Source organism: Nothobranchius furzeri, chromosome 10 (assembly GCF_043380555.1).
Source record: "Nothobranchius furzeri strain GRZ-AD chromosome 10, NfurGRZ-RIMD1, whole genome shotgun sequence".
Taxonomy (NCBI): Eukaryota; Metazoa; Chordata; class Actinopteri; order Cyprinodontiformes; family Nothobranchiidae; genus Nothobranchius; species Nothobranchius furzeri.
This window is the reverse complement of record NC_091750.1, coordinates 58846639-58872340: the sequence shown is the minus strand read 5'-3', so window position 1 is coordinate 58872340 and position 25702 is coordinate 58846639. Positions and strand designations below refer to the sequence as shown.

At 40.6% G+C, this 25702-nt stretch overlaps 1 protein-coding gene across 1 annotated transcript in view; it reads right to left on the bottom strand.

Moving 5' to 3' along the window:
- Positions 1 to 25702, bottom strand: part of acsl6 (acyl-CoA synthetase long chain family member 6) — a 48759-nt gene that overhangs the window by 16232 nt on the left and 6825 nt on the right. Inside the window, exons 2-9 of the mRNA XM_015961450.3 lie at positions 16713 to 16933; positions 16209 to 16323; positions 15034 to 15098; positions 12628 to 12729; positions 12443 to 12542; positions 10042 to 10220; positions 6251 to 6283; positions 5674 to 5725 (exon numbers count right to left, since the gene is read on the bottom strand). Coding sequence (XP_015816936.1) covers positions 5674 to 5725; positions 6251 to 6283; positions 10042 to 10220; positions 12443 to 12542; positions 12628 to 12729; positions 15034 to 15098; positions 16209 to 16323; positions 16713 to 16933 — 867 coding nt within the window. The remainder of the gene's footprint in view (positions 1 to 5673; positions 5726 to 6250; positions 6284 to 10041; positions 10221 to 12442; positions 12543 to 12627; positions 12730 to 15033; positions 15099 to 16208; positions 16324 to 16712; positions 16934 to 25702) is intronic.

Sequence of the window (25702 nt, the reverse complement as noted above, 5' to 3'; positions counted from 1 at the left end):
TTTATCAGGGGAAAAAAGTTGATTTGGGGGTGACTTGCTCTTTAAGCTCAGCAAAAAAATGTGTACTTACGCCAAGAAGGTTTGCGATCTATCAAACATGGAGTACGCACAGCTGCACGCAATCTCCACTTTATAAATCGGAGACTAACGAGAATGTTTCTCAGTCGCATTTTAGTCACATCCCGCCCTCACCACGCCCACTTACTGCCATAAATGGTCAATGCAAAGTGCCTTGTGGATCTCATGCATGTACATAAGCTGGCTGTTGCCGCGCTCCGCCAATGACGATAGTGACCGTAGATCAAGGCAGATCAAGGAAGCACAATTTCACAAGCAGAAGTTGAGGTACTTGTGGGTGAGGTGGAGAAATGAAAGGAAGTGCTTTTGCAAAACAAATAAGAGAAAATCCACGGAGTGGCACAGCGTTGCTGAAGCCGTCAATGTTGTGAATTTTTCAGAGAGATCTGTGGCGGATATTAAAAAAAATGGTCCAATCAGGATTCAATCCCCAGACTCCTGGGTGAAAGTCATGCGCGCTAACCAGTCAGCCAAACGGAGATCTCCCTTGTTCAAGAAGCCAGGGCGCATGATCATTCAGGTCACAGTGACAGGACACACACTGTCACAGACGCATGACATTCTGTCTCAATCTGTCCCCCTGCTGATATTCTGCATTCCTTATTCTGCGCTTCAGGCTGTGTGTGCGCGCGCATGTGTGTGTGTACGCGCCATGGATGTAATTTTGTGGGGGGGACATGTCCCCCCCACTTTTTCCAAAGTCAAGTTTTGACCCCTGCACTTTTTACCATCTAAAAACAATATTACGCTATATTAAATTGACACTGGTTGAGCTCTAGGACCAAGCGGAAAACAACCGTTTGTGTTGAAGCCTGTTTCCCATTAGAGCATACTGTAAAGATACCCCCGTGTCCCCCTCACTTCTAAAGTGAAAATTACGTCCATGGTATGCGTGCGTGTGTGTGCGTGTGGGAGGTCTTGTTCTGTGTGAAAACGAAGCAGTACAAGTGATGTTGCTGCAGGATTTCATAATTTTATCCTGCTCAGCAGCAGCACTGCAGGTGCTCTCCATGTCCTAATGTGCGTAAGCAAGGTCCTTAGTCAACTTAAAGTTGCGCACATTTTTCCGCCAAGTTTTCTTTCATAAATCTCAAAGTTTGCGTGGAAAGTTGCTTACACAGCTTTCCTACCCCGTTTTGTGCGCAAGCAAGCTTGATAAATGAGGCCCCTGGTTACTCCACATACATATTCATGAGCATTTTTTAACTCAGAAGTATGCCTGAAGGACTTAGTTGTTCATCCTTTTATCAAAACTTATTTTGAGCCTGAGAGGGTTAACTGACATATTCAGTTTTATCATGACTAATATTCTTGTTTGTTTGTAGATCACTTAACCTGAAGTCACTTCTGCCCTTTCAGGTAGCTTTGTGTAAAAGCACACTGTGTTCCAGAAGAATTCTTTATAGCTAGTCTGCTGCACTGTCAGGGTGTAAAGCAAACAAAAGGTGGGTGTGCACAAACAATAGAAGTTTTATTTTTAATTATTTTACTTGTCGAGCAGGTGGAGTGATGAAAAGATTCATACAGCATATTTCTGAGCTTCTAAATAATCTAAGGTATTCCTATTCTCCCCATAGCCAGAGCAACACACAGACCACAGACAAAAGGAAGAGTGGTGCCAAAAACTAGAAACCAGTGGTTCAACTTGTTCTTGTGCTTTACATGAATGGAGTCAAATTACTGTATACTTAAAGGGAAACTTTGCAGTCTTTACATATTTTTAAATACTTTAGCCAATATGTGCTAAAATTACCCTTTACATGGGTCCCCCAGGTGGGGGGACCCTGTGATGTTAGTTCCTTAACAGGTTCCATTTGAAAGTAGCTGGTCTGCTCTGTTGAGCTGACATACCTGGCGCTGCAGTCTGATTCCAGCACGTTTCCAGCATGTTTTAGATAACGAACACAGCTGATTTGTTTAATGTAGTGGTGAATCACTCCTGCAGACACTAATGAAGGCTGGGGAGACATTTCAGCTTTCAGATTAAGGTGTTAAAAAGACAAAAGCAAGCCAAAACTACCTAGCGTCCCTTTAATAAATAAAAATAACAAAGTTTCCTCATATAATGCCAACTTTGCTGTTTGAACTTTTTTGAGCACGAGATGATTGATTGATTGATTGAAAAATTATTTATTTATGTAAAATTTGGTTAGCATATGTGCTCATTTCTGACACAAAGCTACATTTATGGGCCTGTTTTGTATGGTTCAGATTTATTAAATAAATGCATGTGCAATTTAAAAATGTACATATTTTATGTTCACTGCTTAGCACTTTGGATTAAAAGATGCATCAAAGCTGGCAAGGTTGTGGCAGTGCAGCATTAGTTATTAATTATTGCATTGATTGACTCCACCCGCACCACTTTGTGTGTGTGTGTGTGTGTGTGTGTGTGTGTGTGTGTGTGTGTGTGTGTGTGTGTGTGTGTGTGTGAGTGTGTGTGTAAATGGGTGAATAACTAATAACTGAGTGTAGTGTAAAGTACTTTGGAGTCCTCTGACTCCAAGAAGCACTACACAGGTGAATGTCACACATCATTCTGACAATTACATTCATGCACTGTGGTCCTGCCCACCTGTCCAGGAATTTTGGGGTAGAGTATGTGAGGATCTGTCAAAATGTCTGAAATGTCATATCCCAACTTCCCCCTCTCTTTGTTTACTGGGACAGCTGCACGATGTCCCGATTGCAACATCTTTGGTTCACGTGGTTCTGACTGCCATATGCATCGCTAAGAAAACTATCCTCTTGAATTGGAAAAATAGAGAAAGTCTCTGCATTAACCAGTATAGAAATCTTTTGTTAGATCATATTACACTTGATATAGCCTCTGCTTCCACTTCAGATGAATCTCTCTGGGCTCCTTTGATCGGTTCCATCACATAGCGAGGGTGGGGGGCCATTGATGTTGTCCTGCGGGATGGTGTGGGTGGGGGGGGGGTGGGGGGGGGGGTCTGAGTTTGGAGTATCCGGATGTTCCCTGGAGGTGGGTTCACTGGGGGTGTCTGGGACTGGGGGGCTGTTGCCCCCCTCTGGAGGTGCTTGGGTTGCCTCGGGGGGTGGACTGCTGGCGGTTGAGAGTGGGGCCCCTTGGGGATCTTGGCGGCGGCCATGGGTCACTGCCTGGCGGCTGCAATGCCCCTGGGCGGGTCTGGGTGGGGGCCTGGGGGCTCGGGGTATTGGGGTGGCCGGCCCCGTGTGGGGATCTGGGCGGGGCCTTGGGGGTCGGGTCCTGACATGTATGCTGCCGGGAAGAAGGCAGGAACACTCAGCAGTGCCTGGCCCGGGCTCGGGGGCATCAGGTAGACCTTGGCTCCTCTGCCGTTCCATCACAGGGGAGGGGGAGGTCCAGGACCGGGAGGACCAAACCTTACCTGGATGTCCCATGTCTTATATATTCTGGAAGTTGTGCAAATGCAGGGGTGGGCATAGATATTCTGCTGGGATGGGGCTGGGTTGGTGCCCTCGGACTTCGTGAGGCTCTGTAATGCTGCTGCTTTGGGCCCTGGCAGGATGGGCTGGGGTCTCCATGCCCTGGGTGGCAGTTTGACAACAGAGGTGCCTATTGGGGCCAGTAGGGGGAGCTGGCTCCCTGGAGGGCTAAGCCCAACCAGCCATTCTCCCCATCCCCGCATATTTCTCTCCTCCTGCTCCCTCACATCATCACACAAACATACACATAGGACCTTGGGGGGTGGGCAAGTCAGGGAGTGCGGGTATGGACCCCATTTCCGCATTCCTGTGGCAACCTGCCCCCCAATTTTATTTGCACCTTATACACTTCCACTGACGACATTCCACGCAAACACACACTTAGGGCCTTGGGAGTGAGCACATTCAACGGCATTTGGCAGGGGGATATTTCAGCCTCCTCCCGAGTGCCGGTGCCCACTTCCAATTTTAAACCGCACTTAGACACTGATGGCTGAAAGTGTAAGTGGGGTGGTGCGGTGGCATCAGCTGGCATATGCCGGATGATGCCCGCACTGCCCACTCACCACAGCCATGGAATACACCTCATGATCACACAACACTATATTGGAGCAGGTGGAGGGAGACTAGGGGTCTTAGCCACCTCTGTTGTTGCTAGGCTTCCTGGGGCTGGAGGCTAGGAGGGAGATCTGGCCATCTGGTTGGGGTCTGGGGTGGTGGGTTGCTGTGCTCAGCGTTGGGCGGGGGAGCCTGCTCATCAGCACCCCAGCAGAAAGGGTCAAACTCTGGTTACCGGTGATGGTTGTTCCCCATGTGCAGCAGTACCGGGACCAGAGTTAATAGGGTGTGTATGGGGAGCATGAGTGAGTGTCCGGCGTGCATTTTTGTAAGTCTTGGGTTGTATGTGCATGTGTGAGCATGAGGGAGGGAGTGTATGACTGTGTTTGTGTATGACTGTATATGTCAGGTGGGGCCTTTGGGTCCTCCCCTCTCCTGGAACTTCTCTTGATGATATAGATCTTTGTCCCCCCTCCCTCTGCCACACCTGGTGTGGGGGCTTGTGCCATGGTCTGCCTGAGTGTTCGTGGCAACCGGGTCTGGGCGTTTAAGATTTTGGCATCTGCCTGATAGATCCCGGTGGCTGCCTGGTGGGGTCTGGGTCCCTGGGCTCTGCTGGGTCCCCGGCGGGGGTGGTCACCCCTGGGTCCCGGGTCGCTGGGTCCCGGGCTCGGCCGGCTAGGGGGTGGGAGGCTGCGGGCAGGCCTGTGGGCTTGCCGCTGATATCTCCAGGGACTCTGCCGGCTGCTGGTTGTGGCCCCCCGGGGCGATCCTCTGTGCCTCTCGAGGGGGGCGGTTGCCTTTCTGGTTGCAGTCTCCTTGGGGTTCCTGCATTCTGGGGCAACGCCTGGATCTCTGGGACTTGGAGCTCCCCCCGTCTCCTGCTCATCTTTGGGGGGCGGATCTGTGGTCCCTCACACTCTGTTGGACGCTCCTATAGAGAAACCTTAAATAAACAAGCGCGTGTACACACAGGTGCTCACATGGTGCTCTCAAAAGTATGGGCTTGGGCACGTTCAACACATGTCTTAAGACTATGGGGGGCACTTAATGCATTGTGATTTATTATCGTGATTCTTCAGTTAAGCAATGTTGATTATATATATATATATTGTTTTTTTTTTGTTTTTTTTTTCATCAAGTTGACGCAGTGATAGGTAGATCTTGTTGTATTGTTGTTGTGTCCCTTTTTTGTGTCCTTTTGTTTTCTTTGTCTTTTTCTGCAGGTTTAGAAGCAGACTCTTGTTCATTGTTTATTTTTGTGGAAACCCCCCCCCTCCTCCTCTCTCTCCACCTTTTCTCTTCCTTTCTCTTTCACCTCTGTCTCCGTGTCTGGTCGGAATTACAAAGCATTCAACAACAATAACAATAAAGTTTTAAGTATCAGGCGTGACATTAAAAGCAAACGCTTTGATGCTCCACCTGAGAATAAATCTGTAAGGCTTGTCACCAGCATTCAGACATCAATTCTGCTTGCTTCGCAGCCAGACAGGACACGGTAAAAAAAAAAAAAAGAAAAAAAAAAAAAAAAAAAAAAAGAAAAAAAAAAGAATGTCACACATCACTGTAAAATGTTGCATTTAGGACAAAATGACCAAATATTACCTGTGGTTCCACTGGTGAAACACACAATGGACAGATCATCTGGTGCTGGTGGCTGTTGAGAGAAAGTACCAGTTAGAAAATATGCAAATGATCCCAAACTAAAACCTTTAAGGCTCATTAGCTGGACCGAAGGCCTGACTTTAGGAGGAAATGATGAGTTGCATGTGCAGAGTCTGGTTCCTCTTATGATGTTGTTGTTGCAGTAGAAGTAGGTACAGTATTAGTTTGCAAGTCTGTCACTGGGACAGTTCTTCAAAACACACATAGTTGCTTTTTCCCTTGCATTTTTTTCTTTTAAAACAAAGAACAAATAGTTGCTCAGCTGGTAAATACTCTGATTTGTCAGAGATCTTTGTTTCACCTGTCAACATGAGTTATGTGTTAAGCTGTAACAGCTGTCGTAAAAACATAGATAAAATATCTTCAACCTGCCCAGTGGAAAACTTGCACAGCACACAAAGTATTTTTGTCTTTACAGTTGTTTGCCTGGTTGGAATTTTCCTTGCATGATTTCAGACATCCTAGAAAGCATAATTTTACAAATTCTGCCTTAGTTCAAGCAGTTTCTTGTACTTACTATAGGTTTTCTGTAGTGCTCCCTCCCCAGAGCCTGCAAAGATACATAAATTGAAATCAGTAAGTTTATTATAACATGTGAGATGCACTAATAAATTTAAAGTTACAACAAATAGAGCTTAGCAATGTTCACCACATCCCTTGGCCAGATCATTCCATCACATGGCCTAACCCAACTCGTCATCCAGCTCATGGTGCAATCTATGGTCATCTCCCTCCTTGAATACTGAAATGACCTTTTAATTGGTCTCCAAGCATGTGCTGTGACTTCTCAACAAATAATTCAGGATGCAGCAATGCATCTGGTCTTCAATTAGACTAAAAGAGCACATGCTCTGTTCAATGAACTCCATTGGCAACTCTAAAGCCTGGCTAAAATGGCAGGATTTTTAAATTGTTGGCCATTTTTCAGAGCATGAGAGACCACACACGTGGTGATAAAAATCACAGATATGCCCACTTTGGTGATACAATGTGTGGTGTGCAGCAACTGAGCAAATACTACATGCCGCACACATGAACCACTTTCACTCATGGACATTTCTCAGTCAGATGAGAAAGCTCACAAGATAAAACATGGTAGAGGAGGAGCATTTTGAGGGCTTCCATCACCTCTCTTTCTGATTGGCTATATGTCACATTTAACAGTCAGCCTGTTCATCTATCCACGAAAATCAGACCAAGACAATCCAACATGTTTCAAAGGCCTGATTTACGACTGGAATTGTCCCGACGTCCTTTAGAGTGTACTAGAGTGCTTGTAACGCACCACACATGGTAGGATTATCTGATAAGATTATCTTAAGAGCTGTTATGGTAATCATGTACAACATTAAGACTGTTGGAACGGGCAGGACTGGTCAAAAATCTGCATGTTTATCCTGCTGTATGAACTGGGCTGGTTAAATTCAAGCCACTTATGGCAGCCCACAAAGTCCTGAATGGAATGGCTTTCGTCTACTTGAATAATCTCGTAAAGGCTTATGTCACAACTTGGTCACTCCTGTCATCAGAAGATTGCCAGTCCAGACTCTTCATGTGTCAGTCCGCGATGATGGAATGCCAGAACATGGGAGTTTCTGTCTATCTCCAAGAAAATATTGAAGACCTAGCTCTTCAGAGAGTATTTCCTTCCATTTCACTTCCCAACTCTACTATACTGTGCCCTTCCATCGATACCCAAACACTATTCTTACGCTGTCACCCCTGTCAGTTTATTGCATACCTCGATAGATGAAAGTTTCTTTGGACAAGAACAATCTGGCAAATACATAAACATAAGCTGGAGCTTTGTACATCTGTTAAAAAAGTTGAAAGTAAAATTTCTAAAGCAAGTTTTTGAACTTACAATGGCAAACATTATACACCCCAAATATTTCTGACCCAATTGAAAAATGTTGGGCTGCGCAGTGGCGCAGTAGTTAGAGCTGTTGCCTTGCAGCAAGAAGGTCCTGGGTTTGCTTCCCAGCCTGGGATCTTTCAGCATGGAGTTTGCATGTTCTCCCTGTGCATGCGTGGGTTCTCTCCGGGTGCTCCGGCTTCCTCCCACAGTCCAAAAACATGACTGTTAGGTTGATTGGTCTGTCTAAATTGTCCTTGGGTGTGAGTGTGTGTGTGTGTGCATGGTTGTTTGGCCTGTGTGTCTCTGTGTTGCCCTGCGATGGACTGGCTCTCTGTCCAGGGTGTACCCCGCCTGATTGCCCATTGACCGCTGGAGATAGGCACCAGCCCCCCATCACCCTACATGGACAAGCGGGTTCAGACAGTGGATGGATGGGTAAAACAATGTTACATTTCTATGAAAATAGGGTTACATCGCACTACTTATCATCATTTTTAGATTCCACATAATTTATAGAACAAATATTCTTTGAGGAATAATTTATCAGTTTAACTTGAATTTTGAATGTGAGTGTAGCACTGAAAGCCAAATGTTTGTGCTCTTAGTTGCAAGCATAAATCAAAAGGTGTGTATAAACAAAGTTTTGAATACTTTTTCATTTGTGTGTGAGCTTTTATTCAAACTTTTCATCCCCTAAGAAAATAGACAAGAGTCAAAGCACCATTAAATTATGTTTACTTAGTGAGACAATACTCTCTTTTTGTGTAAAGTGGAACTAGGCCAACTGGATGGACAACTGTCCTTGTCCTGGTCTATTAGAATGAGCGGGAGAATCGTCAATTTATTGACAGACGTTTGCTATATGTGGCTGCTTTACAGCTCTGTACATTTTTCTATCTGACAAATGTCTTGAAATGAGCTTAGTCATTGCTGCAAACTAACTTAGCTAGATTTTGTGGCTAAGACAGCCAAATTCCACAAGGCTAGAAACAATCAGATAAACGCCTCAACGCATCCTGTTCATGCACGTCTCGTCAGATGAAATGGTAACGTGGGTTTGTTATGACTGTCTGTTCTTGGCTTTGATGCTTGCTATGCTCTAAAGCAGTAGCAGGCTTTACTGCGGAAGCACACTCAAAAGAAAACGTGTTTCACTGGTTGCATGCATGTTAACCATGACATTCCAAACACGCTGACACGTCACTGTGTAGGAACTGATTCTTAAAAAACACGGATCCTTCATCACTTTAGATCTACTTTGGTTATTTCTGGACCATGGACATAAAAACATGCCTTTCTCCTTTTTGTCGCTAGCTTCTAGAACCTCCTCCCTTTATACCTCACTTAAAGCTCACATTCACTTGTTGTTTCAATACATTTGCTGTAGTCTCAATAATGCCTTGTGAGTTGTGGGACAAAAACAGAAGCTCTTGTGCTCCTGTTCAGAATGTAGAAGTTAGCCCGAGAAGAGGGGGGCCAGAAAACAGTGGGGTTTTGAGTCTCGGAATTCGGATAGCCTCTAATTGCCAACAACAACGCGTTTGTACCACTGAGTCGGTTTTTTGCTTTGTACCGATTATGTTCTATCCCCACAAATAACACAAGCTTGAAGGAGTTCTGCCATGTTACGGAGTTGCTAATGTTAGCTTCTACTAGCCAAAACATGCTCTGCTCTCTCCTGGGTGCTAAATCAGCAACAGCTTTTTGCCACTGCGAGCCACTATGTGTGTGAGTCTATGAATGCTAATTTACACAAAGACGTAGATCTGTGTGGCTTTTTCTGACCCGTGTTTCCCCATATATTGTCTTTCAGCGGCTAATGCAGGAAAAAAGGGGTAGAAGACTATTTTCATGTTCAGCCGTCGTGTGAAACTCAACAGTGATTGATGATTACTAAACTACCAGTCAAAACTGGTTTCTCAGTAAACTTTTGATGTTCTGTACCAAAATAACATCATTTTGCATGAAAATAAATGCTAAGAAATCTTGACTGACTGTTTTCATTTGATGTTTTATTTAAATTTATGTGTAATAATTAGATTTTTCATCATCCACAATAACTGGTGATAAAGTAGCACAGGTAAGCACAGTTAATGCTACAAATAAATATAATCTTTGATTTTGACACTTTAATGCAATGCAATACTCTTCTGATGATGAGTCATTTGTTTTGGGAGATGGTTTCCTGTTTTGTCTGGTTAAAGTAGAGTCAAAATTACCTCCTGTTACTAGGCAACATAATAAAAAGCATCTTTTACACATTTTTCTTCAGTTCGGGCTGAACAGATGCAAAACGTTTTTTAAGTTACTAAGCAGATGGTCTTAAAATAAGAAATGCTGGGATAAACCTACAGTTTGAGTCAAAATAAAGCGCCATTTTTACACCACTTTAATGTTTCTAGTTTAGTTTCTAGAACATCCAAAGCTTTGCAGTGATGCTTTCGCCATACCTCGACTTCCTGCAATGCCTGCACATGGACGCCACAGCTCTTGCCACGCTCCACAACATCAGAGTCAAAGGCGTCCATCAGAATGATTCTTCCCAGCCTGGGCGTGTCTTTCCGCTCTACGTTGTTCAAAAGCACCTGGGCTTTCTCCATTTTGTCGCAGATCACGGTGGAGATGTCAGCTGAAATTAAACAAGCACAGACACACACACACACACACACACACACACACACACACACACACACACACACACACACACACACACACACACACACACACACACACACACACACACGTGTCATTATGAGCAAAATGAGAAACAAAAGAAAAGAAAACACAAGCAGAGGTGGAATTGAATTAAAACAATTGCACAACACTGGGATCAATCAGGATTTTGAAAGACAATTTAGGGCAAACAGAATGTTTCTAAAAAATCATTAACTATTAGAAATTCCCTTCAAATTCACTGATATTCAAGAAAGTACGAAAAACAATAACTTGTTTTTAGACATTAACAAAAATCTTATTTTTAGTCCAAAAAAGCACTTGCAATAAGGTCAATATTCTTAAATATGATCAATTGTTCTTGTTTTGAGTAAAAAATGGTCATAGTAAACTGGTTCCACTAAACCTATTAGCTTAAATGTAAACAGTTGCTTTTAATGTAACAACATAGAACAATGTGTATTACTCCTTACATTTAGTGGAACATGTTGACAAAACTTAGTTAAGTAAATTCTTACAGTGTACTTATTCTGATTTTAGTCTTCTATTCCCTTACAGGGATTCCCAAAGTGTGGTGCGCGCACCCCCAGGGGTGCGCGAGCTGCCGCTAGGGGGTGCGCGAGGTGAAAAGTGTAATGGCTGCGGAGCTCAGAGAAGTCTGTCATATGTCACCATTAGCGTAGAAACTCATTTGTGGGTGGGCCAAAGAAAAAGTAAGTGGGCACAATAAATGTAATTGAAAACAAGTATATTTTTGCGCGCGCGCGTGTCCTCCACATGATGTGCCCTAGCTTCATAATAACAATGCGCCGAGCTTCAGCACTCTGGCCTCCGCACGCCGATATGTTCCGTATTTGATCATTTTTAACGGTGTTGGAGAAATCTGAAGGTGGCGAGTCATTCTGGCAGATTGTAATTAACACCCTGTCTCATGCAGGTGTTCTGACATTGTAAACCTCACACACAGAACATTGTGGATGTAACTAAATAACAAGAAATGATTCCCATTCAGGCTATTGACAGCGCGCTGAAGATCTGAAGTTCAGAGTCGAGGTCAGACATGTTCCAGCTGAACCACGGCTCACGGGTGCACAAGTGAGCACGTCTGGGCTGGGCAGAAGGAATTTTACAACATTGGTTTAAATAGCGCGAGACGCGGTGACTTGAGCGGCTGTGCCGCGCGCGCATGCGCGCGCGCACACACAAATTCAATAAGCGCACACACTGCTTTAACTCCGGCCCGCTGTCAGACTGAAGGCAGAAATGAACGCTGCCTCCACCGTGATAAAAACTTTTAAGAGGTTATTTTTCATTCAAGGTCAAATTAAGATATTAGCTTCTGGGATGAGTCGGGTCCGCTCCAGCCAGTGACTCCGAACCTGACCACAAGTCCACTGCAGCATTCATTATTCCAGTCCGCATGACAGCGGATCGCAGATTCAGCCACACCATAAAACAGCAATAAGTCGGTCTGAGGTAAAAGTGAACATCATGGCTATATCTTGTCCCCTATTGACATTTGATTACGCACAAGTAGGTGATCAGCTCAGGTTTACGCAGAGCAGAGGGAAGGAGAGCGCTCTGGCCGCACAGGTTAAACGTTCCTACTTTAAGAAAACCGTTAAATTGCATTCTTTATGTGCTACCTGGGCACTCTAAATATTTATTCAGAGTGAAATCAAAGGAAATTGTAATGGTATCGAATGCTTATTAATTACTATTTAGAAAATGAAAGTGATGGGGAATTTTTTTTAACCCTTTCTGTGGGTGCGTCGACATGGTCGGGACATAGAAGGGGGTGCGCGGCTAAATAAGTTTGGGAACCACTGCCTTAAAACAACAAAAACGTGTTTTTTTAAACACTTCGGGTTGAATTAAAAAACATTTATAAAGTAACAATAAAAGCAGCCTTCTTGTCCTCCCTCTTGTTTCATTTTTAATCATCTCACTTGTTGCAAACACCTAAATCTGAGGCTTCTCTACTGTGAAAGAGGTGCAGAGATCATAAAAAGTTCAAATTTTGTATTGCTCCATAGCTATGGTGCGTTTATTGACTAGAAAATAATCAGAACTTTGACACGCCATCGATCAAACTAGTGAAGCATAAAATCGAGTGATTCCTGCCATCAGCTGATTAATTGGTGCATCCCTAGGAGGGTGTGGTGTTTGTTTTCATACCAGTGTTAATGATGAACCGGATAGCATCTGCACCGAGCGTGTCATAAAGAGGGACCACCACCATGGAGTAGGTGTAGCATGCTAGCTCAGAGATGATCCACTGGAATAAAACATAGAGCAAAGTGTCACTGAAGTTCTGATGAGACAAATAAAGATGTTGATGTTTAAATTAAATTTTTTTTTACCTCAGGTCTGTTCTGAGCAAACACTCCTATAAACTGGTTGGAGTTGGGCTGACAGCCCTGGTGTAGAAGACCAGAACCCACGTGCTCTGCTCGAGCCGTCACCTGGAAAGTAGAAAATGATCCAGTATTAAACATCAAACAAAATATGTTTAAACAGTAAAAAAAAAAATTCTAATTTATTGTGAGTTTTGGAATGTTTCATAACTTCTTGTTCAATCAAAAATAAAAATAAATCCACTTGTGTTTCCACTATTCTTTAGCAACAACAGGTAACTGAAGATCATTTGCCTAATTTGCTGCCACGGTTTTCATCTCTGCAGAAATTCATTCATAGTTTCCAACTATTTCAAAAAAGTTGTCGCCTGTTTTCCCACCTTGACTCATTTACAGGGAGAGAAGTAAAAAAGCTTTCTGTAAATGAGAATATAAACAGGTCCAGATTTGCTTTTCTGCTCTGGTATCGTTTCCATCCGTTAATTTTCCTATAAAACATGCAACCCTGAGCGTTGTGTAAGTAGATCACTCACTGTAAACTTCTTTAGAAAAAAATCCCCCAGGTTATCATTATTTCCTCTTGGTTGAGAGTGAACTCTCTAGGAACTGAAAACAGCCACTGAACAATGGAGATATGTTGCAAAGTCTGCACAGATTTTCAGGAAATGTACTAATTGGTCATTAAAGTTATCTTGATTAGTTTGATCTAGATTCAGTCTTTAATTCTGGACTGTAAACAAAAAAACAAAAGAAACAAGAGGAAACTTGATTAATATTGTGTTTTATTAATGTCTTTTTTCAAAAGTATTGATTTATTCCTGTGCTAATCTCTTAATGGCATAACAGCAAGAGGAAAAAAGTCATGTTGACTTGATTTAGCATAGTGGCAATAATCCTTATCATTGAACAGCATTAATTAACAAACGATAAAATGCATACAAACATCAATATTTAATTTAGATTGTTTCACTGAATTATTATTATTATTATTATTATTTTACAGTTTTTTAAAGATTATTTTCAATTTTCATTGCATAATTGGGAATAGTCATAAACAAGATTTGGCTTCAGCCTATTCCAATTACAAGTCCAAAAAGTACTTTTTTCTATTTTATTTTATTGTGTTGAAAAAGGTTGATTTTTTAGGTAACAATTAGCATTGAAGGTCCATTTATCAACATTACTCAGTGCATTATTAAGCATTAATAAACTATTAAATAAAGTATTAGCAACTGCCTAATATTAATGTTAATAGTAAGTAATGCATTACAAAGAAGACCCCCCTCCCCCCCCCAGCCTGAATGTAAACAAAGGGACACTTTGTTTATTAATGTTTAATAATGCACAAACTAACGTTAATAAAGGGATTTGTATTGTAAAGTGTTACCATTTTTTTAACTGTATACAAACATTCAAAGTGAAAATGTACTATCAGAATAAACATTCATTCATTCATTCATTCATTCATTCATTCATTCAATGTTTGGTAAATTGGGGCCAGTTTCGATACTCGCTTTTACTAATCCCAGTTAAATACTTCAGGAAATTCCCCCTCTTCACTGAGAATTTGGCCTTTTCTCTGTATGCATACTTGTCAAAACTTGTGTACTCATGTTCTTGTGAAACATCAACAACGATGGCCCAAGAACTGTTCAAATCCTAAGTTTACATAACGGCAAGTTTGCTCAAAGTTCCCAGATGTGTTCTTGCTCCACCCATTGTATCGAGGATGCATCGATGCATCCTTCTGCCGAATTGGGACAGCAAAGTTTCCCACAATGCATTGCGTTGCAAACCGTTAGACTCTGAACGTCAGAGGAGAAAGCTAATAACTGTAATGTTTTATATTAGAAATATACATAAAAGAATAAGTTGTCTGTTATTGTAAGTTATTCTGTGTATACTGTAAATTTTGCTGTCTGTGTCTGGGTTTTCTCTTTACAATACTTCAAAATGCTAATTAGCTAACCCATTATCAAAATAAAAGCACTGTAGGTCTGTTCTGATGAAAAACAAATGTTTTTTATTCATTAAACAGTGGGAAATGCTAGTATTTTAATAGTTTTGATCAATGGTGGGCCAAATATATTACAAATAACACGTTTTTGTTGTTATTTTCTTATTTAAGGAACAAACTAGACTTTTATTTTTATGTCAGGTTGTTTTTTTTAACTGTAGCAAGAAGCAGCGCTTGTTGCCAGGACACAACATAGTATGGTGCTGGTTCAAATGCCATCCTCTTCCTCCAGTACTTGGTAGAACAGACTTTCTGGTGTCCTTGCCAGCAACATACTTGTCTAGTACACAAGAACTTACAGCGTCCTTGAGTATTGAGAAACGGCCTTTGTTTTCTGTAACTTTGTTAGTAAAATATTTATTTACATGACAAAGCATTGCCAAAAAGCAGCTGACCTCTTTGTAGGACATCCACTTGTAGGGCTGGTTTGGGAGCCGGGACCCTAAGCAGGGACCATCACCTGTTGTGTTCATGAACACAAAACAAAATTAGAAATGATCATTTGTGTGCTTAAAAAATGGAATACCCTGGCAAACAGCCCTGGAAACATTATGTTAATATGGACTAAAAACAAACATCTAAGTTTTAATCATGACTTTATACTTTACCAATGTAACTAAAGAGACTGAAGTAAACTGTGAATAAGTTCACATCTTCTCCTTGTGGGATGTATTTCAGCTTAACTTTTTGGTTTCTTCACTCTTATTTTTTTCTCTATGACTCATAAATTTGGGAAAACGTTTCAAATACGCAATAACCTTCTAATGAAGCATGTCAGCACAGACAGAAGTGCTTAGAAATAAAAATGATGCTATTCTGAGTCAGTCACAAACCCTGTTTGGCTTTAGCAATCATGGATATCACCGTGGCAACAGGAGAGGCGGGGCTTCACTGGAAGCTTTACCTGTCGGCCTTGTTTGCCACGCGGGCAAATATTCTGAATGACTTAAACGAAAAGGCATCTAAACATGATTCCAACATTATGTTTCATTTATAAATTACATTTTTAGCCCCAATGATGAATCATAACAACGGGATGTGATGTATCAGCTAAATGATATTTTATGGAGAAAGCATTAATTTGGCCAAGAAAAGAAACAAGCATGTTGATTCTAATTTTTATTTTTGAGTTTTTGTTCATTTTATTTTTTTCTTCTTCTTTTTGTCTTTTTCAGCTTTTCCCGTCATGCGTTGCCATCTGTTTCCATTAAGTCCTAATGTAGCCTTTCCTGTATTTGCTTGTTGCTCATCATAACATGTTGAGCTGTAATTTGGAGTGTAACTCTGTCCCAAACCACTAGATGATTAAACTTTATTATTATAGATAATTAATGTTTTATAGGCTGCTGTAAACACCAGTAATGCAGCAGTTGTGTTTATAATACTGACCCCCAATATTTCATCTAAATTGGTCAATTCCCTAGAAAATAGCTTAGACAGTTTGGATTGACTTTTATTGTGACGTGTTGGAGCCAGAAATAGGTTTATAATGTCTGACCTATTGAACATTCATTTCATAGTTTAGCACCTTTTCACTGGACCCAATTGTTCTCACTCACACCGAACTCACCAGATATGTGGAGGCCTCTCTGGAAGACCTCATACATGGTCCTGGCATCGTCATGGTAATGAGTCAGCAATCTGGACGGGTCACCCATCATGGATCTTCGACCTCCACCTTCGTGCTGACAAAAAAAGATGTAGATAGAAAATAAATCAACACACGATGCTTGATGTCTGTGGTTCATTCTGAAATGTTGATAACGTGGCCTCTACAGGACGTGTGTGCATTATTCCTGCTGATGCATTCTGGGTAATTAGTTCTGGGACATTGTTCTCTTAAAGAGTGCTTTTCAGGTTTCCAAGTTTCACACCGACTACTGGTGCTGTCACCCCACCTGTAGGTGAGAGGTCTGTGGTTTACTCATGTAAGAAAATGTGCACTGTGGGAAAAGTGGTTTAGGTGGACTAAACCAAAATTAAACCACGTTTTGGGGGTTTGCAGCGCACATCTGACATCATGTTTATTTATATGTGTGTGTTTGTTGGTATTAGCATCATGCACGCATCTCACCGGGACTTCCTCAGACTGGTGCTGCAGGCTGCAGGGAGGCTTGATGGGACGAGGCCTGGTGGCAAACCAGTATGCCAGCACAGCGGTCAAGGCGCCAACACCCACCAGCGTGGAGGTCGGCAGGGAGTGGAAAAGCCGGCCGAGCTCGTCCATGTCTGGTATCCTCAGGCCACTCATCATCTCCTGGGCCTGCATTTTCTCCATCAGAGTGGAACTGAGTTCTGGAGGTGGAAGAGACAGTCCAACTAATCAACTCAAGGAAGCGTTTTAACGTGCAAAGATTAAACAACGAAGGCAAAAATAGTTTAACCTGATGCAGTCAGCATTCACATGAGTACAAAAATGTGTTTGGACAATAAAAATTTCAAAATATTTTGTTGCTTAACTAAAAATAGAAGAAAATAGAAAACTGGTAATCAGAATGTAAGTAGTGGGCGTCTGCAGGCTTTAACTATGGGGTGCTGATGTTAAAATTATACATTTATTTTAAATTAAAAAAATATTTAAAATTTAAAATATTTACAATCAAATTTTATTGTATAAATTTAAACCTAATTGTAGAAATATAAACGTGATGGTTTTAAATCAAATGTTTGTATGATTTAAATTCGGCCATAGATAAGAATAGCCTATCAAATTAAAAGCATGGGTAAAAAATAAATCCTCATTTTGATTCTAAAAATATGTATAGATGATTCATCCTTAACCCTTTGATGCATGAATTATGAAATCTTCAACCATGATTTTTTTAACAATTTTTTTCATTCATCTTTAGGTGTGAATGTAACAAATTTCATATTTACATATTTTTTGTCAAATTTAATTTACAAATAATTTATTACATGTCCACCTCAGTGGACATTGTGCAATCTGAACATGAAATATGTTGGCTTGACTTACTGAATTACAAATGGAGGGGTTCAAATGCAATAAAGTCTTCAACAGCTGTGCTTAATAGCAAAAATAAATAAATAACAATTTTAAGTACCTGTCCACTGTAGTGACCATTATGCATCAAAGGGTTAAACATCAGTGCACCATTGAATATTTCACAACCCATTTTTTTCTTTTGAAGGAATTAAAATTACAAAAACTGCCTTATCTGCACTTTTTGTGCTATAAAACAGGAAACATTCACACAAAATTTGGTCATTAGACATTTAATGCAAACAAAACAGTAATAGAAATAGAAAATGTCACACAAAGCCAGTCTGACGATATCATTCATGTCAAACTGTGTAAAACTTCCACAAAGTGAGGTAAAAAAATGTTCCTGTATCATTAGTGCCAAAGACGGAGCAGATCAAAATTTTCCTCATTTTATTTATTGAAACATTAAATGAACAATCATGGCTGCAAGTAGAATGAGTCAAAATGATTCCTTTAACTAAAAAATAAATAAATAAAAGGCATAAGGGACAATTGAGCATGTCTGAAGATGCAGAAAAGAAGCTCATGATCAGTAGGGGAACCCATTTTCTACCGGTGCCTAGATTTAAAAAGCAAATATTAAAAAACACAACCTTTTTAAACTTTTACCTACTTTTGATGCACTTTTTGTGATCAGTTTTGATCTCTTAACAATTCCAAATTCCTATTCTTACTGAAAGAATAGAGACTGACAAGTGATGGGACCACAAGTTTCAGTTTATCTCCCTCACCTACACACACACACACACACACACACACACACACACACACACACACACACACACACACGCTACTGAACACATGATGTAGTTTATCACTAAAGGGTTTTCCTGCCTTCCTCTGAAATGAGTCAGAGAAAACATCACCTTATCAGACTGTTGCAGCTCTCAGCCAATCAGGGTCACCTCCTCTATTGGTCCCTAACCCACGCACACACCTACACTCCTACACACACACACACACCTGACCACATGCAGTAAAACACTCTGAGGCTGATTAAAATTAATGTCTGAGACCGTGGGAAGGTGGACTTCCTCTTTTTCTTGCTGTCTGGGTGAAATCTTGTTCTTCTTTTCACTACAGAAGCTGAACAGGAACTTAACTTCAAATGATGGAAGGAAACCAGATACGTGCCTTAGTTTACAAATGCACATTCAAAGCTAGCAGCAGAAAAATACTCTTTGTGATAATGCACGTGTCGTGTCTTAATCAGAAACCTCCCGTCACTATTTGCACATGAGAAATGCCAAAAGAGACTTTGTGCTTTTGTTACATGCACCTGAGCTTCTTTGTCTTTTGATCATTGTATTTTAAAAGTGGCCAGCAGAGAATCTATCTTTCAAGGAAATTCAATAATTTTAATGTAAATTAAAGGATTCTATGCAACTTTTATTGCTGCTTCATAGAGAGCCTTTTAAAGAAGGTGTGACCAAGAAACTCGGACCCTGGATATGAGTGCGATGTGAGGGCTACTCATCACTAGGGACGATGTTTAATGTAATGTTAGCAGGGACACATTGACTGATTGATTAGTGGTTTGACTGATTGTTGTTTTATAATGTTGGTTTGTTTCTTGTTTTTAATGTTTTTTTTTATGGTTTTATGGTTTTTATGGTATGCTAAAATGTAAATTGCCCTTTGGGACCAATAAAGTTTTCTGAATCTGAATCAGACTTTGCATAAACTGAGTTGTTTATGCCTTCTGCATATTTCTAAAATAAAGACCTAAGTAATGTTAAACATTTAATTTGTATTTAGCTCATGTAAAATAGGTCGTATGGCTTCATCACTTAAAAATAGCCTCACGACACCCTCTGATTCTGATCTGCTTGATGTTTAGTGTAAATGTATAAAAATTATATGATTTTTATGTTTCTGTTGGAATTAAACACATACAATTATTTTGCTTCTTTTCCTTGGAACACTAAAGCTCAACATTTAAACAGCATGTCCAAAGTGTGGCTCGGAAGCCATTTGTGGTCCATTGAGTGATTTTGCACGGTCCCTAATTTAATTTATTTAAAGAATGATGAATTTAGTCCCTCCAGCAGGGTGATTAAGTTCAGATTTTTACTAATATGCCCTTTTGAACCTTTGTTTGATGAAAATAAATTACCATCAATAACATTTTGCATTATTTAATAAACAAAAAGCTTAATTTTTGATCCACAAACACCAATAACTTGACAATTTTGGGTCTCATCTTGAATACTTTGGACAACCCAGGCCTGCAAACTATCACTGGTAACAGAAAATAAAATTACAGAAGTCTCCCAGCATTTTCCACTGATTCTGGTCCAATCCATTCCTTTGCTTTTCGCAGACTTGAACATGAATCGTTTCGGTTCAGTTTCCATTGTGGTCAGAAAGCAGCTGTGACAGGGAGTGGTACCTACCTTGACTGCAGGACTCCCCTGCTACCTTAAACAGCACCAGCAACACGTATTTATTTTAAAACGATTCATTTAGATTTGCAGTTCCAGTAACAATAATGGGGAATGAGAGCTGCCAAAGTGCTGGGAAGTGTTCAAGGGAAATAACCAAATAGATATAAAACTTATTTCAGAGCAAAAATGTTTGCAGACATTTCTCAGTAAACAGGTGCATGGGTGGATTGATGCCGAACAGGGGCTGTGGACTGATTCTTTACTTTATAAACAGACAGATTTTAATGTAACAGGATCAGTGCGTCATACTTCCAACTGGTCTCTGCTTGTATTTTAAAGCAAACAATGACTGGATATTATATGTTTGATTATGAGTTTTAAATCAACTTACTGGGATAGGGTTAGCTAATCCTAACGGCAGCAAACCCTGATTCTGAACAATTAAAACAACAGTTATCAGTCTCAGTGGTTTCTACTTGTAACCAAATAATAAATGTATGCTAAAACCCCCCAGAGAAAAAACCTAAATGCTTGGCTGCTGTGTGGAATTAGTTAATTTGCAGCATTTTTTTTTGCCAAAATTCATCTAGTTAAAAAAAGAATGAAAAAAATGAAGAAAGATGGAACACGTGCAAAAGTGTGTGTGTGTGTGTGTGTGTGTGTTTTCTCAAAGAGATCAAAAAAGAAAAGGGACATACTGACACTGGTCTTTGTGTGTGTGTGTGTGTGTGTGTGTGTGTGTGTGTGTGTGTGTGTGTGTGTGTGTGTGTGTGTGTGTGTGTGTGTGTGTGTTGTGTGTGTGTGTGTGTGTGTGTGTGTGTGTTTATCTGTGTGTCACTGCATCTGAATTATGAAAAACATCTTCTTTGTGTTGCAATAAGTAGATTTTTTTTCATGTGCAGTGGCGGCTGAGCGTGTTTGTGTTTGTTCTCCCTTGTGGGAGAAGAAGCTCTAAATATAGACAGACCCAGTGACACTAAGTGTGACTGGTTACAAAAGCAATCTTTGTGCACAACAACAGACATAAAGAAACGTTGTCTCTGTCTGGAGAGCGTTAAAAGAACTGAGGTTAAAGGGATACTTTGCAACTTTTCCATGTTTTTAATCATTTTCTTGAGCCAGTGTGAGCTAAAGTGACTCTTTACAGGGTTTACTGTGTCCAGAATATTCTACTTGATACTTCAGACTGGCGGGCTGCTCTGTTAGACTTTTGAGCTGACATACCTGTTGCTGCAGTCTGGTTCCAGCATGTTTCCTGCATGGTTTAGATCATGAACACAGCTGATTTGTTTAATTTAGAGATGAATCCCTCCTGTAGACACTAATGAAGGCTGGGGAGAAATTTCAGCTGTTGAGGTGTTAAAAAGACAAACGCACAGCGCACACTTAGGTTTTGTTTTTGGTTCTACAAATGAACATTAGGGGGTGCTAAAAGCTATCCACAATTGCCTGGTTCCCCTTTAGCCACAGTATAATGCTTAACTTAAACTATGTTATTTTTGAGTACTTAACTCTGAATATTGCTATAATTATGACAGAAATGTGTATGTTCTGTGGACAAAACAATTACAAGTTGGACTTTTCTGATGAATGATTTTATAGTCTAGACCAGGGGTGTCAAAGATGCGGCCCGCGGGCCGAATCCGGCCCGCAAGCGGGTTTAATCCGGCCCACGAGATGGTTGTGTAAACTTTATTTTCATACTTTACAATGTAGAGTGAAAATAAACTTATCTTTGTGAGCAAGTTTTCTCTGTAATGAGTATAAATAAAACAAAGCTGCGCTCAAGGCTCACACAAGAACTTGAATCACATCCTGAAGTTGGCCGCCACTCAGGATGTGACTTCTGATATTGATGTGCTGGTGAAAGCTGAAAGATGTAAAGTAAAATGAGTCAAATACACTTTAAGTGCTGCATGAAACTGATCTTGCCATGTGATCTATAAGCTCTTTGAATCACTAAGGAATGTTTTTTTTATTTATTGATTTTTTATTTTTTTCAAATTTTCAAGTACACTTCAGGGTTGTACTTGTACTATTTTGGATAGACTGTCCTCAGGCTCCAGCCTTGTTTTATATTGATTGAATTAAAACAAAGAAAACAATCTGAAGTTTTTTTTTATTTACCGGTCCGGCCCACCTGGGACTAGATTTCCCTCAATGTGGCCCCTGAGCTGAAATGAGTTTGACACCCCTGGTCTAGATTAATGCGACTCTGCAGGAACGCTAGCAACGTAACAAACAACCATGTGAGAGACAATGATTCATTAAATTAGTGTCAAAACATAGTTATGGAAAAATCTCCACGTTGATGTAATTTTTACACTAAATTTGAAACTGAACTAGTTAGCATGTTTTTCTGAAGAAAACAATAAGTAATGGTGAATGGTAAATTGTATTTATTTAGCCCCTTCTAAGGTTCTACAACCCCCCCCCCCCCCCCCCCCCCCAAAAGCGCTTTACTTAACAACCTGTCATTCACCGATGCACAATCACATTCATGCTGTGGTGGTGATGAGCTACAGTATAGCCACAGCTGCCCTGGGGCGCACTGACAGGACAGCAAAATGAAAATAGCACACAATGTTATCCAGTGATGGAATGTAACAGAGTACAAGTACTTTGATACTCTGTATCTATTCTTTGCCTACTTTTTACTTTTACACCTCCACATTTTAGAGTTTTTATCTTCTTTTTAACTACATTTTCGAAAAACTGCCAAAAGTAAAAGTACTTTACTTTGGGTTTTGTCCGACTCACACCCCACCCCCAGTATTCCAGTTCCAAAGGAATCAAATTAGCATTTTACCTCCCCCAAGTCGAGCGCACTCTACACACACACCGCATATTGAAATGTTACTTCAGTACTTTTACTACTTTACTTTTAAAGACACTTTAAGGTGCGTACTTTTATACTTTTACTTAAGTAAACAATCTTTTGGATACTTCCACTTTTACTTGAGAATTCTTTTTTTTAAACCATTTTTCTGTACTTTTAGAGCAAGTCACCCCTTACCAGAGTCTTACTCAACTCCCACTTCCAGTTTGAAAAATGCAACAAAAGCTGTTGCCTGGCAGATCAACAGGCTCACAACAACATTGTGACATCATAACGTACCAGCAACGTCATAGTGTACCTCTTAGCCAATAACAATGCCTGATTAAAATTCAAATGCAATGCAGAGTTTTTAACATGAACACTGACAGGTTAATGCAGACACTATTTAAATTTGAACTAAGATGCTCTAAAGTGCCAAATTATTGACTACACGTGTCTGCAGCACAATTATACACTCGTTTATATAGTCAGTCAGCAAAACAAAAGTTGATTGGGGGTGACTTGCTCTGTAAGTAAAAAATAAATAAATCAAAAGAAATACATCTTCCAACACTGTAGATTTCTCCTAAAAGGAAAACTCAAACTATCAGAAGGTGGTTTTAGGTACAGGAAAGGTTTTGTATCTGATGCAGACACAGAAACAAAGTATCTATGGAGAAAACATCTGCAGATCATTTCTGGACTCTCTCTCTCGGCACCTGTCTGTGTGAAGCCACAAACCTTTGCAGAGTTACAAAAAACTAAAAACTGTTCAGAACAGAGATGTCAATGCATATCTAATTCAATTCAATTCAATTCAATTCAATTCAACTCAGTTCAGTTTATTTAAAACACAACAAATAACAACAAGAGTCGTAACAAGGGAAAACAGAATTTGGAAGTAGATGATGTAGACGTGTTTAAATAAGGTGTTATAAAGGAAGATCAGTAACAAAGTCGAAAATTTTGTGTTGACATAGAAGAACTAAAACAGATCCAACAACCTGAGTCTATTTTTACTGAGAGGAAAAATTGCTCTGCGATGGACTGGCTCTCTGTCCAGGGTGTACCCCGCCTGATTGCCCATTAACCGTTGGAGGTAGGCACCAGCCCCCCCACGACCCTACGTGGACAAAGCGGGTTCAGACAATGGATGGATGGATGGATGGATGGATGGATGGATGGATGGATGGATGGATGGATGGATGGGTGGATGGGTGGATGGATGGATGGATGGATGGATGGAAAAATTGTCTGAATCCTTTGTAAACTGAAGGGAATCAATTAAAACATGAAATCAAGATTCATAAAAGCACTGTGAAACAACCCCTCCCATCTCGACCCTACATGATAGACATAAAGCAGCTGAGGCGAGGCTGCGAGATAAATTTGCGTAAAGTCAGGGTCTGCAGCCGTGTGTCCTGTATGACCTCAGCAACACACCACAGGCATTCACACACGTCCACCACACATGCACATCCACAAGGAATGTTGCTTCAGCTGGAATGACAAAGGAGCAGCAGGCCAGCAGCATCCCCATCAACAGTCACCTCTGACACATTAACTCAAAGACCTCTCTTTTATGGGGGGTGGGGGTGCAAATGTCAAGGTCTATCACTCAATTTAGACTAGAGAAAACATAAAATAAGCTAAATGTTTGTCAGTTTTACAGATGATGAGCTCAAATCTGGTGTGATGGTAGCTGAGAGTTATCCTCAAAACACACACAAATCACGATGTTATATAAAATCATGAATCGTGTGTCTTTTGCAGCTTAGATGATAATTTATTGACACAAAAAGATGTGTTCAAGTAAAAAACCCAACAGAACAAGTAATGTAATGATAACTTATTCTTTTTTGTGGGATAAGCTTTCACTGAGACATAAAAGAAGGGGTTGAAACTGAGCTGAGAGGGCTGGAAACTCAATCTGGACACATTTGCATCTTTTGATAAACTTATTTCTGTTTGCTGCCGTTTCTGTAGTTCTTCTGCACATCTTGTCCTACAACTAAAAAAAAACCTGCTTCCCTATTGGACTGCAGCCATTGAGAGTCAGTGGGGCGTGTAAGTGACCGGAGTGAAAGCTGCAGGCGGAAAGTGAATTAGAGCTGGATGTACACACCTTTAACCTACTGAGAGATTAATTAAACAGAAAGAGATGATTGATTGGTGGGTTTGATGAGGGAGTCAGCACATAGGAAATAATGTATTAGTTTCATAAAACTCAAGTTTTCTTGAAAACATGAACATGTGGTCTAAAATAAATTAGTTTTTCAAATCCAAACTGACACCTAAAAGTAAGTTAAGCTCAGAAATCAAGTAAAAAAACCAAACAAAAATAAAGTAGCAAACAATTAATTAAAGGTAATAAAGTGAAACATGTTCAGTTTTCAGGTGCAACCATCTTTTGTCCTTCTCAGATCAACGTTCTATTTGGAGTCAAATCTGAATGAAAGGTAAAAAGAGGAAACTGGTAAATGATCTAAATTGGAATACTTTCATTCAAACCTTTTGCATCCTTTTGTGCTGCCATGTGGTCTCTACAAACATTCCAAACCTAAATAAGTCCATCCTTTTTCAGTCAGTGTTTGGTTTTAGGAATTATGTGCCTAAAACAAGCTGTTTCAAAAATCTCTCATTTGTGATGTCACAAACAGGAAAAATAGAACACAACCATCTCTAATGTACTAAAGAGAGCGACGGAGCGGTGGCTCTACGCCGAGCCCCTCCCAGGAACCGGAGCTTCTCAGCTCATTGAGCTTTTGCACCTAAGTCACATAATCACGTGGGTCTACCATACTGTTGGCAAATGATGCTGCTCTCACATTGTGATGAGACGAGGTATGTCTTAA